This window comes from Rhinopithecus roxellana, chromosome 10 (genome assembly GCF_007565055.1).
Source record: "Rhinopithecus roxellana isolate Shanxi Qingling chromosome 10, ASM756505v1, whole genome shotgun sequence".
NCBI lineage: Eukaryota > Metazoa > Chordata > Mammalia > Primates > Cercopithecidae > Rhinopithecus > Rhinopithecus roxellana.
The window spans coordinates 63540222-63555344 of record NC_044558.1 but is presented as its reverse complement, the minus strand read 5'-3'; the positions used below and the strand labels follow the sequence as shown (position 1 = coordinate 63555344).

The 15123-nt window shown below is 37.9% G+C and overlaps 1 protein-coding gene across 1 annotated transcript in view; it reads right to left on the bottom strand.

Annotated features, from left to right (window-relative positions):
- The window catches only part of RPAP3 (RNA polymerase II associated protein 3), a 44627-nt gene extending 31934 nt beyond the window's left edge, over window positions 1-12693 (bottom strand). The window contains exons 1-5 of the mRNA XM_010354126.2: window positions 12607-12693; window positions 9316-9474; window positions 8080-8220; window positions 4187-4309; window positions 2851-2978 (exon numbers count right to left, since the gene is read on the bottom strand). Of these exons, the coding sequence (XP_010352428.2) occupies window positions 2851-2978; window positions 4187-4309; window positions 8080-8220; window positions 9316-9468 (545 nt within the window). The 5' untranslated portion in view covers window positions 9469-9474; window positions 12607-12693. The remainder of the gene's footprint in view (window positions 1-2850; window positions 2979-4186; window positions 4310-8079; window positions 8221-9315; window positions 9475-12606) is intronic.
- Window positions 12694-15123: the final 2430 nt, after the last annotated feature.

The window sequence follows — 15123 nt, the reverse complement described above, 5'->3', positions numbered from 1 at the left end:
TACCAAAACGTGACACACAGACACAAAGTAAACACATGCTGTTGGACAAATGGCACCAATAGAGTTGCTTGACTTCCCTGATACAAGGTTGCCACAAACTTTCATTTTGTAAAAACAGTATCTGTGGATGCAATAAAGCGACACACAATAAAACAAGGTATGCCTATAATTCCTAATGGCGAAACATTAGTAGCATTCCCTTTAATGCCAGAAACAAGAATGCCCATTATCACTGCTTTTTCTTGGTATTACATAGAGGTCTTCACCAAAGCAGTTCCACAAGAAAGAAACACAGATTAGAAACAAAGAAAAAAGCCTGAAATTATTCTCAGATGATATGATGGTCCAAAAAGAAAACTCAAAACAATCTAGAGAAATTGCTAGAAATATTAAAAGTTTAGTAAGGTGACTACGACAGACCAACAAGAAACAAACAAACAAAACATCTAACAAAGACCTACCAGACACAGATGCAAAAAATTATAAGACTGTTTTCAAAGACATTAATGACAATATAAGTGGAGATATTTCACATTCACCTATAATAAAGTACAAAAACATACAATATGATTCTCTCCAGACTGATTTATAAATCTAATGCAATTCTAATCAAAATCCCAGCAGGATATTTTAAGGAATTTGGGAAGATAATTCTAAAAGTTACATTGATGAGTAAAAGTCCAAGAATACCCAAAACATTCCTGAATAATAAAAGGTAGCAGAATATTCAGTATACCAAATATTAAGACTTACAATTATAATGCTATAATAATTAAAGATAGTGTGGAACGGATGAAAGGACAGGCAATAGACCAGTGTAAAGAACAGAGAGATGAGAAAGCAATCTAGGCAAACATGACATATGACAATAGTAGCATGGCAGATCCACAGGAGAAAGCAGGGCTATTCCAAAAATAGAGCTGGAAAAACCTTCAGCATATGTGAAAACGCCTAAATGTGAAAATTAAATCTTAAAAATGTCTAGAAGAAAGTAGAGGAGACTATTATGAACTCAAGCAGCAAACTTTTTTTTGAACAAATCATTTTATAAAGTCCTAATCTTTTCAAAAAATCAATAAGTTGAACTATATTAAAATTGAATGCTTATATTCATTAAAATTCCATAAAGAAGATAAGCTACAAATTGAGAGAAGAGAGTTATTATGAAAAAGATCAAAAGATTAGTATCCAGAATAAAGAACTCTCAAAATAAATCAATAGAAAAAGCCCTAAAAAAAATGGCCAAACACCAAATAGGCATTTCACAGGGAAAAAAAAAAAAAAAAAGTGGAAAATATATAAGATGCTTAACCTTACCAACAGTTGAGAAATGAAAACCTTACTAATAGTTGAGAAATGCAAAATGGCATTTCAAAGACACAATGAAACGCCATTTTACACCCACTAGATTGACAACAATTAAGAAGCCCAACTATATCAGTGTTGCTAAGGGTAAGAAATAGGTATTATTATACACTGCTAATGAGACTGTAAACTCATCCATTTACCTTTGTAACAACTGTGTAACAACAAACTATCTTTGTCATCATCCTGTGAAGCTGAACATCTACACATTTTATGACCCAACACCAAGAAACATATACAAAAATATTCACAGCATTGCTGAAATAAGGAAGGAAAAGACAGAAGGTAGGCAATAAAAAGAGGGACAGAAGGAGGGAAGAAAGAGTGGGAGGGAGAGAGAGAAAAAGAAAGGAAGAAAGGAATGAACCAACAATCCAGCAACACAAGAATAGACATATAATGGTATATTTCTAAAAAGAAATTATCCTTTGTAACAGTTACAATCAGAGCTCTAGACCTATATGCATCAAAACAAGAATGAATCACAAAAATATAATAGAGAAATAGGTGAGCCACAGAAAACTACACAGTATGATATATTTTTAAAGCTCAAAAATAAGCAAGATTATACCATATATTATTTATGAACATATACATATATAATAAACTGTTTTTAAATCAAAAGAATAACAAATATATAATTCAAGATAGTGGTTAACGGGGAGGGAGGCAAGGGACAGGATACAGAAAGGAGCATCAAGGTAACTTCAAAAATAAAATAATGGTAATGTTCTGGTTCTTAAGTTGAGAGGGGTGCTTATATAGGCTTATTTTAAATTATTCTCTGTAATTTATGTATGTGATACATATATTGCAGATATCAAATATTATAAAATGTAAATATTTCCCTAATTTTTTAGAAGATTAATATCACGAGTTTCAAAGACATAAAAATATGCTATTTAAATAGTAAAAACTCAGATACCAATAAAATTTGTATTTCCAAATAATTAAAACAGTAAGAATGTCTTCCTTGATGGTGTTTATCTTTTTAAAAAACCCCTATGATAGGTTGGTTACCTGCATATGACAAGACAATACCACATTTATATTCTTCCACATTATTTATTTTAAAAGTCAGTATGACTTAATGACAAACAAATGTTGAAACATATCTTAAGTTTTCCATAATAAATGTTCTCTAAATAGTAGATAAATAGCTTTTCAAAACAATGGGATATTGATTTCTAAAAATATCCAACTAACTTTTTTAGCTTTGTGAATTAGATAAGAACACTATTACTGAATTTTTAGAAGAATACCTCAGTAAAGTGAGCCATGGGAACAAGGTTTTAGCACCAGATGTTTAAAATGGCTTAAGCAAAATAATTCAATAAAAAGGAGTGAGCTATAAGAATTTACAGTTGAAAAGAAAATGCGATACATTCTCAATCTGCCCTCCACACCTTATTCCAGAAGTTTTTTTAATAAGTCTCCATATATACATAAGACATTCACATTCACACACGTTACAAAAGTCCTTACTTTTTCAGTCTAAAATACGCTGATGCTCTGTTCGTTGGCAACACGGGATTATATGGATCGGCATCCATGCCTTTTGTGTAGCAGTCTATTGCTTCATCATATTTTCCTTGTTTGAAGTATTTATTGCCCTGAAAAAAAAGAAAATTATATAAAATGATCCTTTTTACAAATTCTGAAATTCACTACAGTTGACCCTTGAACAACCCAGGTTTGAAGGGCAAGGGTCCACTTAAATGTGGATTTTTTTCAATAAAAGTCTACATCAAGTGTGCCTGCCTCCCCTTCCAGCTATTCTACCTCTTCGGCCTCTGCCACCCCTGAGAGAGCAAGACCAACTCCTCCTCTTCCCCATCCTCAGCCTACTCAATGTGAAGATGACAAGGATGGAGACTTTTAAATGATCCACTTCTACATAGTGAAATATATTTATATAAATAAATACACATTCTCTTCCTTAAAATGTTCTAATAACATTTTCTTTTCTCTAGCTTACTTTTTTGTAAGAATACAGTATATAATACATATAACACATAAAATTTGTGCTAATCAACTATTTGTGTTATCCATACTGCTTCCGGTCAACAGTAAGCTATTAGTAGTTAAGTTTTTGGGGGAGTCACAAGTTATATGCAGACTTTTTACTGCATGAGGCACTGACCCCATACTGTTCAAGGGTAACTGCATATGGTCATTGTATGGGCACAAACCAAGAGCCTAGGCAGAAAAATGAGTAAAATACCTAGCATTATATTCCTTATTGACAATGCCAACCTACAGAAATGTAACCAAAAAAAAGCATCAAGAGTTTAATCTGAAAAGAGTTCCACCTTTGTGAAAGTAATACAGCTGGTTTTATAATAATGAGGCATCCCTCAGGGAGTTACTGAACATTCCAAAAAGTAACCAAAGATAGCCTTTGATACCTGGGAGTGGAATATAATAGTTATGCCAAGAATCACACACTAATTTCAAGTTACTTCAATCTACTACTAAAAACACTGGACAACTCCAGGTACAGTCTAAGCATTTACATAAAACAGTTCACTTACTACTCCTAAGAACCCATTGAGGTTGGTAATATTATTATTATCATTTTACAGATGAGATAACTGAAGTTCAGAAGTTTAAAGAACTTATCAGAGATATGAACCCAGGTAATCTGGCTCCAGAGCAGGTACTCCTAACCAATGTTACACTGCCTCCAGAGAGGGATGTAGCCAATAACAACAGAAAGTTTAAACACCTACTAAAACTGTGCCCAAGAAACTTTAGGGTCCACATGATTTTCAACATCTCCTGCTTACCTGAAAAGAAAAAAAAACTAACTAATTAGTACCTTTTCTTTTAAAACAAGAGCCTTTTGTGAATCTACATGAATCCCATCTTCTTCCGACTCTGATTCTTGAGACAGAGACTCATGGGTACTATCGTCTTTGTCAAGCTCATCAAGGATACTGTCCTAAAACCAAAAGGAGGAAAACAGTGGTCATAATTATATGATTAGGCGGAAAAAAAAAAAGACATACTAAAAAAATACACTCAAAAGAATGTAAATTGTTACAATCTAAGGACCTACAGGCTTACAAAGCAACCCAAATCTCTCATTGTTAAGATTATATCCAGAGAAAAAGATGCCTTTGTTTAGAAAACCAAGATGCAAACCAAGAATCTGACTACGAACTCATAAAGCTAAGTCAACAGACTGTACAAATCACCCCTAAATGGCAAAGTATTAGCAGTTAGGTATTATGGTTTAAAGGAAGTTTGCAAATAGCCCTAAACTAATATAATTAGCACCCATTAGCAGAGAAAGTTTTTTAAAAAATTTTTCTTCCTTATTTTAAAACAAAAAACTGCTATTTTAAAACTGCTATTTTAAAACAAACAAAAGAAGAGCACATTAACTCCTAATCTTCACAATAACCTATGAGGAAGGCATAATTACCCATGTTTTCCACTTGAGGGAACTGAAATGCAGAAGTTAGTTAACTCATTCGAGGTCACTCAGCTAGTAAGTGACCAAGTCTACTTCCTCCAAGAGCTGTCAATCGATATGTTATACTGTCTCTGAGGGTATTCCAAAATATAGCTGCCTCTACCAAAGGAAAAATAAAAAATGTGCTAGTACCACAATTCTCAATCTCTTTTGACTCACACTACTTTCATGGTAATAAATAATTTCATAGACTGCCACCAGAATTTTTCTCTTATTTTTTATATGATAAAACAATGATTTTTAGTAAGATATTATTTTTATTTTTATTTTTATTTTTGAGACAGCATCTGGCTCTGTTGCCTAGGCTGGAGTGCAGTAGTGTGATGTCAGTTTATTGCAACCTCCAACTCCCAGGCTCAAGCCATCCTCCCACCTCGCTCTCCCAAGTAACTGGGACTATAGGCGTGCACTACCATGTGCAGCTAGTTTTTTATTTTTTTAGAGACGGGCTTTTGCCACATTGGCCAGGCTGGTCTGGATACTAAGCCCAAGCAATCTGCCCATCTCAGCCTCCCAAAGTGTTGGGATTACAAGCGTGAGCCACCACAACGACCATTAGAGTTCATTAAAGCATTTTTAAACACAAACTTTAATTATTATGTAAACAAAATCCTTTTTGCATTCAAACACTATTTTAAAGTTATTTACATAAGAAAAAAACAAATTGCTTATAAAAATAAAAAAACTATACATAGTTTCATTAGATGAACATTGAAACATGGATTAAAATTTAGCTATGTGTTTTAGCATGAAGATTCTAGAAATACCACCAGCCTACCAACATTGTAGCCAGGATTATCCAACTCTGCTATGCTGACATGTATAGAAAACTAACAGCAGCAGAACACTAAAGCAGCTGCTCAGATCTGAACTAGAAAGAAATGGGAATTAAACAACTATATCTTGTATAGAGACACTAAATGACAATTGCAAGCTATGCAGTACAATCTTAATGGCATTGTCCACATACAGCAGGAGCTTAATCAGTATCTGCTAAATGAGTAAATGCCTGTGTAGAAAACACCTCTATAAGAAATCATCTGAGATGATGCCTTTCAGGAAAGGACATTATAAGAAGATACCAACTGATGAAAAGGAATAGGCTATAACAAAAAGTCACACACACAAAAAAATGAAGACAGTCTACATGACACTTGAGAATAAATTCTATTTTCAGAAAGTATTTCCAACAGTGATAAATTCAAGACCCAAAATTTTACTTCTCCTATATTGGGACAATCCTGAAGCAGATGGCAAACTAAATAAAAGCCCCAGCTCTCTCTTAATTAGCCTTAGTTTTAGTAAGAAAAATACCACACAAATAATTTGGAAAACTGTTTGACAGTATTTTCTAAAGGCTAAATGTATTTATAAACTATGCCCCAGCAAATCCCCTCTAGGGTGCTTATATCCATCAAAAGACAAGTACAAGAATGTTCACAGCAGGTTCATTCATCATAGCCCCAAATCACCAACAATACAAAAGTATTATCAATAGAAGAACGGACACAAATTAAGACATCCACACAATGGAATTCTGGTCAGCAATGAAAAAGAACTGCTGCTACTCACAATATGGATCTCAAATAATGATAGCGAAAGAAGCCAAACTTAATGCATACTGTATAATACATTTATATGAAATTCTAAAACTGTATACAGTATGAGAGGTGAGAACAGTGGCTAATTTTGAGAAGTCATCTACTGAAAGTAAGGCCTCTGCGAGGCTGGAAATGTTCTTTTTGTTTGTTTTTTTGAGACAGAGTCGCCCAGGCTGGAGTGCAGTGACGTGCACCACAACCTCTGTCTCCGGGGTTCAAGCCATTCTCGTGCCTCAGCCTCCCAGAATGTTCTATATCTTGATCTGAACAGTGATTTCACAGGTGTACACTTGAGTAAAAATTCAGGAAGATGCACACTTAAGATTTTTTGACTTTATGCACATTATACCTCAGTAAAAATGTTAAACAGAAAAATGCAGAGAAAATAATAAACAGAGAAATCAGACAGTGGTTACTTCTGGGAGTAGAAGGGAGAAAAGCACATGGGATCAGAAAGGAGCACACCAGTAGCTTCAATGATATTGGAAAAATTCTCTTTAAGTTAGATAGTAGGTTCATGTATTCATTTTATTACTACGCTTTAGAACATATATCTCTACATATTCTTTGGTATGAATCAAATATTACATAATAAACACTTGTTTAAAAACTAAAGAGGAATATATATTCCAAATTCATCAGTTGGTTATCACATCCCCCAACATACATACCCCTAACCAAATCAACCCTTAAAGTAGATCAGAGTGCAGAATAGGGCTGGCCAACAGGTTCTCTTTCACAGGCTGACACGACAGTGACTGCTTAAAACACTAGTAAAGGATTGTAAGGCAGAGCACTGGTGGTGATTCTCCAAGTATGTTGTGTATCACACGTGGGAGATGGGAGGACACACATCTGCTACCCCAGTCTGGAAGGGTAAAGAAGCCCAATTTCCTGGGATCAAGATAGGCCTATGTTTATTGTTACACAGCCCCAGTCCTAAGACTAGACACAAAAGCATTCTCTTTTAACAGATTACTGCAGGTCCTTCAGTTTACAACAAAGACATCTGCACAGTCATTCTTTTCTGGGAGTATCTCAGAATTCTGGCTGTTTAGGGGTTAGAGAAGGTGGCGAAGAGGGGAGCAGTACGACTATAAAGGGATGGCACAAAGGGAATCTTTGTGGTGGTGCCATATATCTGCATCTTAATTGTGGTTGGGTAATCCAAACCTACACGTGGGATAAAATAACATAGAACCATACACACACTATACCAATGTCAATTCCTAGTGATACTGTATACTACAGTAATTGTACAGTATATAATTGTACAGTATACAATTGATACTGTATACTACAGCTAAGAAAGATGTAACCACCAGAGGAAACTGGATGAAGAGTACACTGGATAAATACTAATAAGTAAATAAATAGTAATTTTTGTAAAAAGAAAGAAAAAAGAATAAAATCCTGGCTGTTTTAGCCACGATTCGCTGAAAGAGGATTGCAGGAAAAAATATTATCTCATTAAAGAGCTATGTAATTAAATGTTTATTCCACATAAAATCATATATAAGAGAAAGACACAGGCCATAACCCTACATTATTCTTTACTTAACCCATGACTATTAGCTAACTCCCAGAAAATTTCACTCAAATATTAACAAGCAAATGACTAGATTAACTTACCACATCAAGTTTTGCCCATGCCTCATAATCATAAGATTTTATCCTGTTTTTTGTGTTTTCCTCTTTGGTTTTTTTGGAAGGCTCTTTAGCTTTGCCTTTCTTCTTTTTCCTAAAATTCCCATTTCGAATAGGAGGTAAATTCTGAGGAGGGGAAAAAAAAAAAAAACACAAAGTTGTGAGTATTATGCTCTGTTACTCTTTGTATAACTAGCTATGTTTAAAATTCTCACTATATTATATTTTCTTATAAGAATTAATTTTAAAGTGTTTAAAAAGACCAATTTACCACCTTCACTTATAATAATTATGCTTGAAAAGTTTAATTCACACTTTGATGAGTGTTGAACATTGTTCAATCACAAGAAAAAAGTATTACCTAGAAATTCTAATTATATCTTTAATTTGCAATCCTAAACTCAAACTTCAAAAACGACCTATCTTCAGCCTTAGTACAATGAACCAGCAGTAATGCAAACGCAAACTGAACTGCCTCCATATTATGTACAGTATGAAAAACCCAGCCATATTTAAATGCACTGTCTTAAAACTTTTGGTTGAACCTACGTACTATCTGCATTTTTATGACAATATGGTATGTTAATATATCATCAGTATGTAACTACACATATTTTTATACACACACACCTCTATATATTTTATGATGTTAGTCATTTATTTACCTCTAAGTATTATCACATGATCATCCTTTCGGTAACTATTCACTAAGCCTTAAAACATAGTAATATATTTAATTATTACAAAGACTTTTTGAAAAGCGGAATTTCTAAAAACATTGACAGTGAGCCGGGCACGGTGGCTCATGCCTGTAATCCCAGCACTTCGGGAGGCTGAGGTGGGTGGATCACTTGAGGTCAAGAGATTAAGACCATCCTGGCCAACATGATGAAACCCCGTCTCTACTAAAAAAAAAAAAAAAAAAGTAGCTGGACTTGGTGGTGCGCACCTGTAGTCCCAGTTACTCAGGAGGCTGAGGCAGGAGAATTGCCTGAACCCAGGAGGTGGAGGTTGCAGTGAGCCCAGATCACGCCACTGCACTCCAGTCTGGTGACAGAGCGAGACTCCATTGCAAAGAAAAAAACAAATAAAAAGAAAAAACAAATTGACAGTGAAGCAAATCACTTCAATTTCAGTATTTTCACAAAACATTTTTAAAAGTTATGCTTTATTTTTATAAAAATAGTTTTGGTGGATCTTAATTAGGAATTCTTAATTTACCTCTTCAGGAACACCATTTTGTCTTCTTAGTTCCATATCCTTTTGTTTAATGTCTTTTTCCCAGTTTTCTAAATCCCTCATAAAGTCTTGTAATTCTTCCGCATTTTGTTTCACTTGTAGTTGTAATTCGATTGCTTTATTTGCTGAAGTCATTATGGCCTGCAGAGTTTTGAACAACCAACCTCTGATAAGAATAGGCCTATTTGGTTTATTTTTCTGAAAGCTAGCTAATTATTTTTTACCACTTCATAAGTGGCCAAGACACCTGGACAGAAGAGAGCCAACTGATGCTGAACAAAAAAAATTCAATATAGTATTTTAAAAATAAATCAGTTGCTGAATAAACAAATGAAAAATAGACAAGTTTGAGCATCCTTGAAAGGCAACATTAAAGAAAGGTAATTGGGAGAAAAATCACTGAAATTATCAAGCAGCCTGTGGTAGCAGACAGGCTGCTCATCTCTGGAGTTGAGCAATTACCTCCTTTATTTCTTTTTCTTCCAACATTTAACTTCTACTATGTGAAAGGCCCTGAATCAAGATTTAGGGATGCAAAAACAAGAAGAGGTCCCTTGTGTAGCAGAGAAGAAAAAAATATATAAAGTACCAGTAACAAAATACGTTAGGCAGGGTTTCTCAACCTTGGGACCACTGACATTTTGGGCCAAAAAAGTTGTTGTAAGAGTGCTGTCCTGTGCACTGTAGGATGGTTGGCAACATTTCTGTCCTCTACCAACTAGGTGCCAGGATCATCCCTTTCCCTCATGGACTGTGACAACGAAGAATCCCAGACACTGCCAAATGTTCCCTGAGAGGTAAAAAATAACCCCTGGTTGAGAACCCTGTGTGACAGGTATATACAGATGCTACTGAACTGACTGCAAAAAAATAGGCATGGATCAGATGGTAGGGTGGCAGAGTCAACAAAGGAGTCCCCAGAGGTGTTGGAACTTAGCTGGATTTCAAATCACCAAGTGACTAACAGGGAGGAGAGGGCAGGCAGAGTGAGGAATTATAAGGGAGAATGAAGAAAGAGAAGATTAAAGAGGCGGACATGGGGCAGACTTGAAATGGCAGGCCATGAGGTATAACCTATATTCTGAAAGTTATGTGAATATATCAAGGTAGTAAAATAAAAAGAACTTGATGACTGATTAGACTGAGGTGTTGGAGAACACAGAAAGACTCAAACAGAGGCCTAGATTTCTGGCTTGGGAGCCTGCTAAGATTACTGCCATTTTGAGTCAAGAAATACAATGTTAAAAGGAAAAGAGGCATCTGTTGGAGAGCAAACGGAAAGTCAGATTATTTGTTTGGGATATGCTGAATTTGAGTGCTAATGGGGCGAGGAAATATTCCATAGGTAGCTATATAGGACTAGAGATAAATTCCGGTGTCACTAGCATAAAGGTAGAAGCTAGAATCAAGGATGTGGCCATGTTTAACCATTGTGACAATTGGGGAATGGAGTGAACCTGGAGAACACTAAACGGAGGAAGAGATGCCAAGGAAGAAAAAAGTTGGCAGTAGCACCTAGACAGCTGGGACGAAAACCTACACTGTACTGTTACAGATGACAAAAAATAAGTTCAAGAAAGTGAGAGAGGTTAGCAGTGCCAAATGGCACAGAGAATACATAGAGGGAAAGAAAGTGCATTATGTTTAGTCATACAAAGACTATTCAGAGTTGCTGGGCTTTTTTTTGTTTGTTTTGTTTTTGTTTTTTTAAGACAGAGTCTGGCTCTGTCGCTGAGGCTGGAGTGCAGTGGCATGAACTCAGCTCACTGCAACCTCCACCTCCTAGGTTCAAGTGATTCTCCTGCCTCAGCCTCCTGAGTAGCTGGGATTACAGGTGCAGGCCACCACGCCCAGCTAATTTTTGTATTTTTTTTCAGTAAAGACGGGGTTTTACCATGTTGGCCAGGCTGGTTTGGAACTCATGACCTCAAGTGATCCGCCCACCTCGGCCTTCCGAAGTGCTGGGATTACAGGCGTGAGACACTACGCCTGACCTCTATTCAGAGTTTCATTGAGATTTTTTTTAAAGGGCGGAAGGCCAACCGCTGTGGCTCATGCCTGTAATCCCGGCACTTTGGGAGGCAAAGGTTGGGGGGCAGGGGGAATAGCTTGTGCTCAAGAGTTCGAGATCAGGCTGGGCAACACTTCGAGATCCCCGTCTCTACCAAAAATACAAAAATCAGCCAGGTGTGGTGGTGGGTGCCTATAGTTCCAGCTACTCAGGAGGCTGAGGTGGGAGGATCGGAAGATGGAGGCTACAGTGGGCGGTGATGGCCTCAGTGTACTCCAGCCTCGGACAAAAAAAAAAAAAAAAAAAGGAGGGGGGAATGAAATGAGTTAAGCAAATGAAATTAGAGTATATTTGCCTTTGATAATGTAAGACCTGTTCTTGAGCATCGTCTGGGGGAAGAGGAACAAAGTAAAAGATACAGGAAAAAGGATGAGTGATGGGGCAAAGTCTCCAAAAAGGTGGAAGAAGATTCAAAGCTTGAGGGACAGGGGAGAGAAGGTGGGAGGGAGAGAGACGGAATTAGAAAAACATTTGTTTAGGACAGTGAAAAATACCTCACTAAGAAGGGACAGTTGCAGATGCAGATAGGTCTTCTGACCCGTAGCCTCAACAACTAAATTAGGTTTAAGTTTCTTTCAGGCAGTGTCCATGTTGGATCATACATGTACATCTCATTCAAAACCAACACTGGTACAGCGCTTTGTTGGTGACTCAATTAAATGAATAAAAGCGCAACAAGTCAGTCAGATACTGACGGGGGTTAGATGCTTTTCCATTTCACCCATCACCGCTGCTGCTCGAGCAGGCCCAAAAACTCTCCCAGGGACCCTGCGATGGGGCAGGGGGTGCGAGCCAGCAATCAGAAACTACCAGCGCTTGGGGTATCACTTTCACACGCGCTGTCCGGGGGAACGCCGCACACCCACGCCGCAAGGGGGCGGGTCCCACCGCCGTCTTTGCGGGAGGGCGGCTCTGCCTTCCCTAGCACTGCAAATCGTCCAATACCCCGGGCAGCAGGGTGGAGGGTCCGTTCGCAAAACAGAGCGCGTAGGCCCGTGTTGCGAGGGCGAGCCCCTCCGGGAACGCGCACCCCGGGACGCCGCTACCCTGGACACCGACGCGCCGCCTCAACGTGCGCCTCCACCGCTAGTCCTAGCCCGCCCCGCCTCACCGGCACCCATATCCGCTACCTCTCCTCCCACCGGCCACCCCAAGGAATTCCTACGCTGCTCCGGGCAGCGAGGACCGCAACGCCCGCTCACCTGACCAGGCCGTAACCCGCCGCACTGCAGCCCAGTCAGCCCCGCAGCGACTCACGCAGAGCCCCGCCTCCTGCGCTTTCCCACAAGTCCCCGCGGCCTCGCCCGCCCCCTTTAGCCCGGGCTTCAGCGCGCGCAGGAAGTAAGCTTCGTGACTTCCTTCTCAGGATGGAACCAGCTTGGTGGCTTGAGGGTATGTAAAAGCAATACCTGAGCCTTCTGCCTGCTTCCAATATGACTAAACTTAATAGGGGATAACCCAAAAACTGCAGGGTCATCCTGATTTTCTGATCTCCAAAACAATAAAACCTTGACTATTTGACTCCCTTCAAACAGTTTAAACTCTAATATTTACCTTGCTAATGTCTAACGATTTGTCTGACCTTTGTGAGTATAACAACATGTGAGGAAGTTACTGTTTTTCCACCACTAACAGACTACTGTCAACTGGTAATCCTGGTAATTTTATGGTATTTTTTTTTTCTTGAAGTGCTGGTATTTGGCAAAGTAGTCCTTCCATCTAACTCCCTTGCATCTTTTGCAAGTAAACTCGTTTTCTGAGTGAATCTATCTCTGAGTCTTTCTTTGACATGTGCCAGTGTTACACTCTGTCTTTATATATGCCCTGGCTTACAGAGAAAAAAGAACGAAACTTTTAACACTTTTTGCTTCTGCTTCCCGTGTGAGGAAGTCATCCTTGCAATGACAACTCTTAAACGAAAGCAAAACAAAAATAACTGCAGAAGTCCACAAAAGCAAACACAAACAAATGAAACTTTTCATTTAAAATAGGACTGTAACCTCAAATATTATCCTCAAAATCCAGATCGGTGGTTCTGTCTTGACTGAACTTTGGAATCACTTAGGGAGTGTATACATATACGTGTGAGTGTGTGTGTGTGTGTGTATATATATATATATATATACTGATTTCTGTGTCCTATCCCAGAGATTCTGATGTAACTAGTCTTGAGTGAAGCCAATCAGAATTTTTTAAAGCATAGGATACAGCTGTGCGTTTGAAGCTGGAAGCCACTAACCCAGTCGCTGATCAATGAAGAACTAGGCTGGGGTCCTCTCTTACAAGGTCATATCATTAGCACATCCTTCCCATTGTTTAAGTATTGGTATCTTTATATTTTAAAATCATGGTAGTCAAATCATTAAGTGTATGTCAAAATATTTACTAATGAAATTATTCTTTGGTTGTATTAGGGAGATAGAGAACTTTTTAAGAATTTTTTTGTTAAGTATTTAAAAACAAATATTGCTTGATTGGTGTTTTTAACAAAAGCAACCACATTTGGTTTATTCTGGCACAGTTGATTGAGATGAGAGATAAGGGACTAGCTGGCTACTCTGGTAAAACCTCATAGACCGTTAGGTGACCACTCTTTTCTCTCTCTCTTTTTCTCTCTCAAACCACATAATAATCAGAAGTAGCTTAATGAATATAGAGTCAAAGTGAGAAAAGTTAATCAAATGGTTTTGATGGTCATCATCAGCTAAGTCTGAGGCTCCTGCTGTCCCACAAAACCTGTGCCTGCAGTGGCAGCCTTTTCTGCTGTGAGCTCAGACCAAGGCCACCTTAAGTTCTTTCCTAGATTCCATGCAGACCTCCCCACTTCTATTGGCAATTACCTTCAAATGGATTTCAACAAAATGTGTAAATCATGCCTTTCTTTTATGTCTGTTTTATTCATCTACTCCAGTCATCTCAATTGAACTTACCATTAATACCTGAATAGTTATTTTCAAAGAGATAAACCTCTTTATGTGTTTTATATGTTGAAATTGTAATGGTCAGTGGAAATAAACAGGAGTGTTTATTATTGCAACATTAAAATGCTGCAATTAATGACTGTAAATGCTATTAATTTGAATATCCAAAACAATTATTGGGATCTTTCAAATAGTTAAAGAGTCTGACAGTTAATGTAAATCTTAAGAAAGGAAGTATTGGCTGGGCGCGGTGGCTCAAGCCTGTAATCCCAGCACTTTGGGAGGCCGAGACGGGCGGATCACGAGGTCAGGAGATCGAGACCATCCTGGCTAACCCGGTGAAACCCTGTCTCTACTAAAAATACAAAAAACTAGCCGGGCGAGGTGGCGGGCGCCTGTAGTCCCAGCTACTCGGGAGGTTGAGGCAGGAGAATGGCGTAAACCCGGGAGGCGGAGCTTGCAGTGAGCTGAGATCCGGCCACTGCACGCCAGCCTGAGCAACAGAGCGAAACTCCATCTCAAAAAAAAAAAAAAAAAAAAGAAAAGAAAGGAAGTATTAACTGAGTAACTTTAGGAAGAAAATGAACCTTGGAACTTCCTGTTATGGAGATACTCTATTAAGTTTGGTTGCATGTGACAGAAAGCCCAAAATAAGACTGGCTTAAACATGAAAGATTATTTCTCTTTCATATAAGACTGAATATAAGCAATCCAGGACTAGTGTGACAGTTCCAGTGTGAGACCCAGGCTCCTTCCTGGCTGCTCTGTGATCTTCAGCACATGGCTTTCATTCATGGT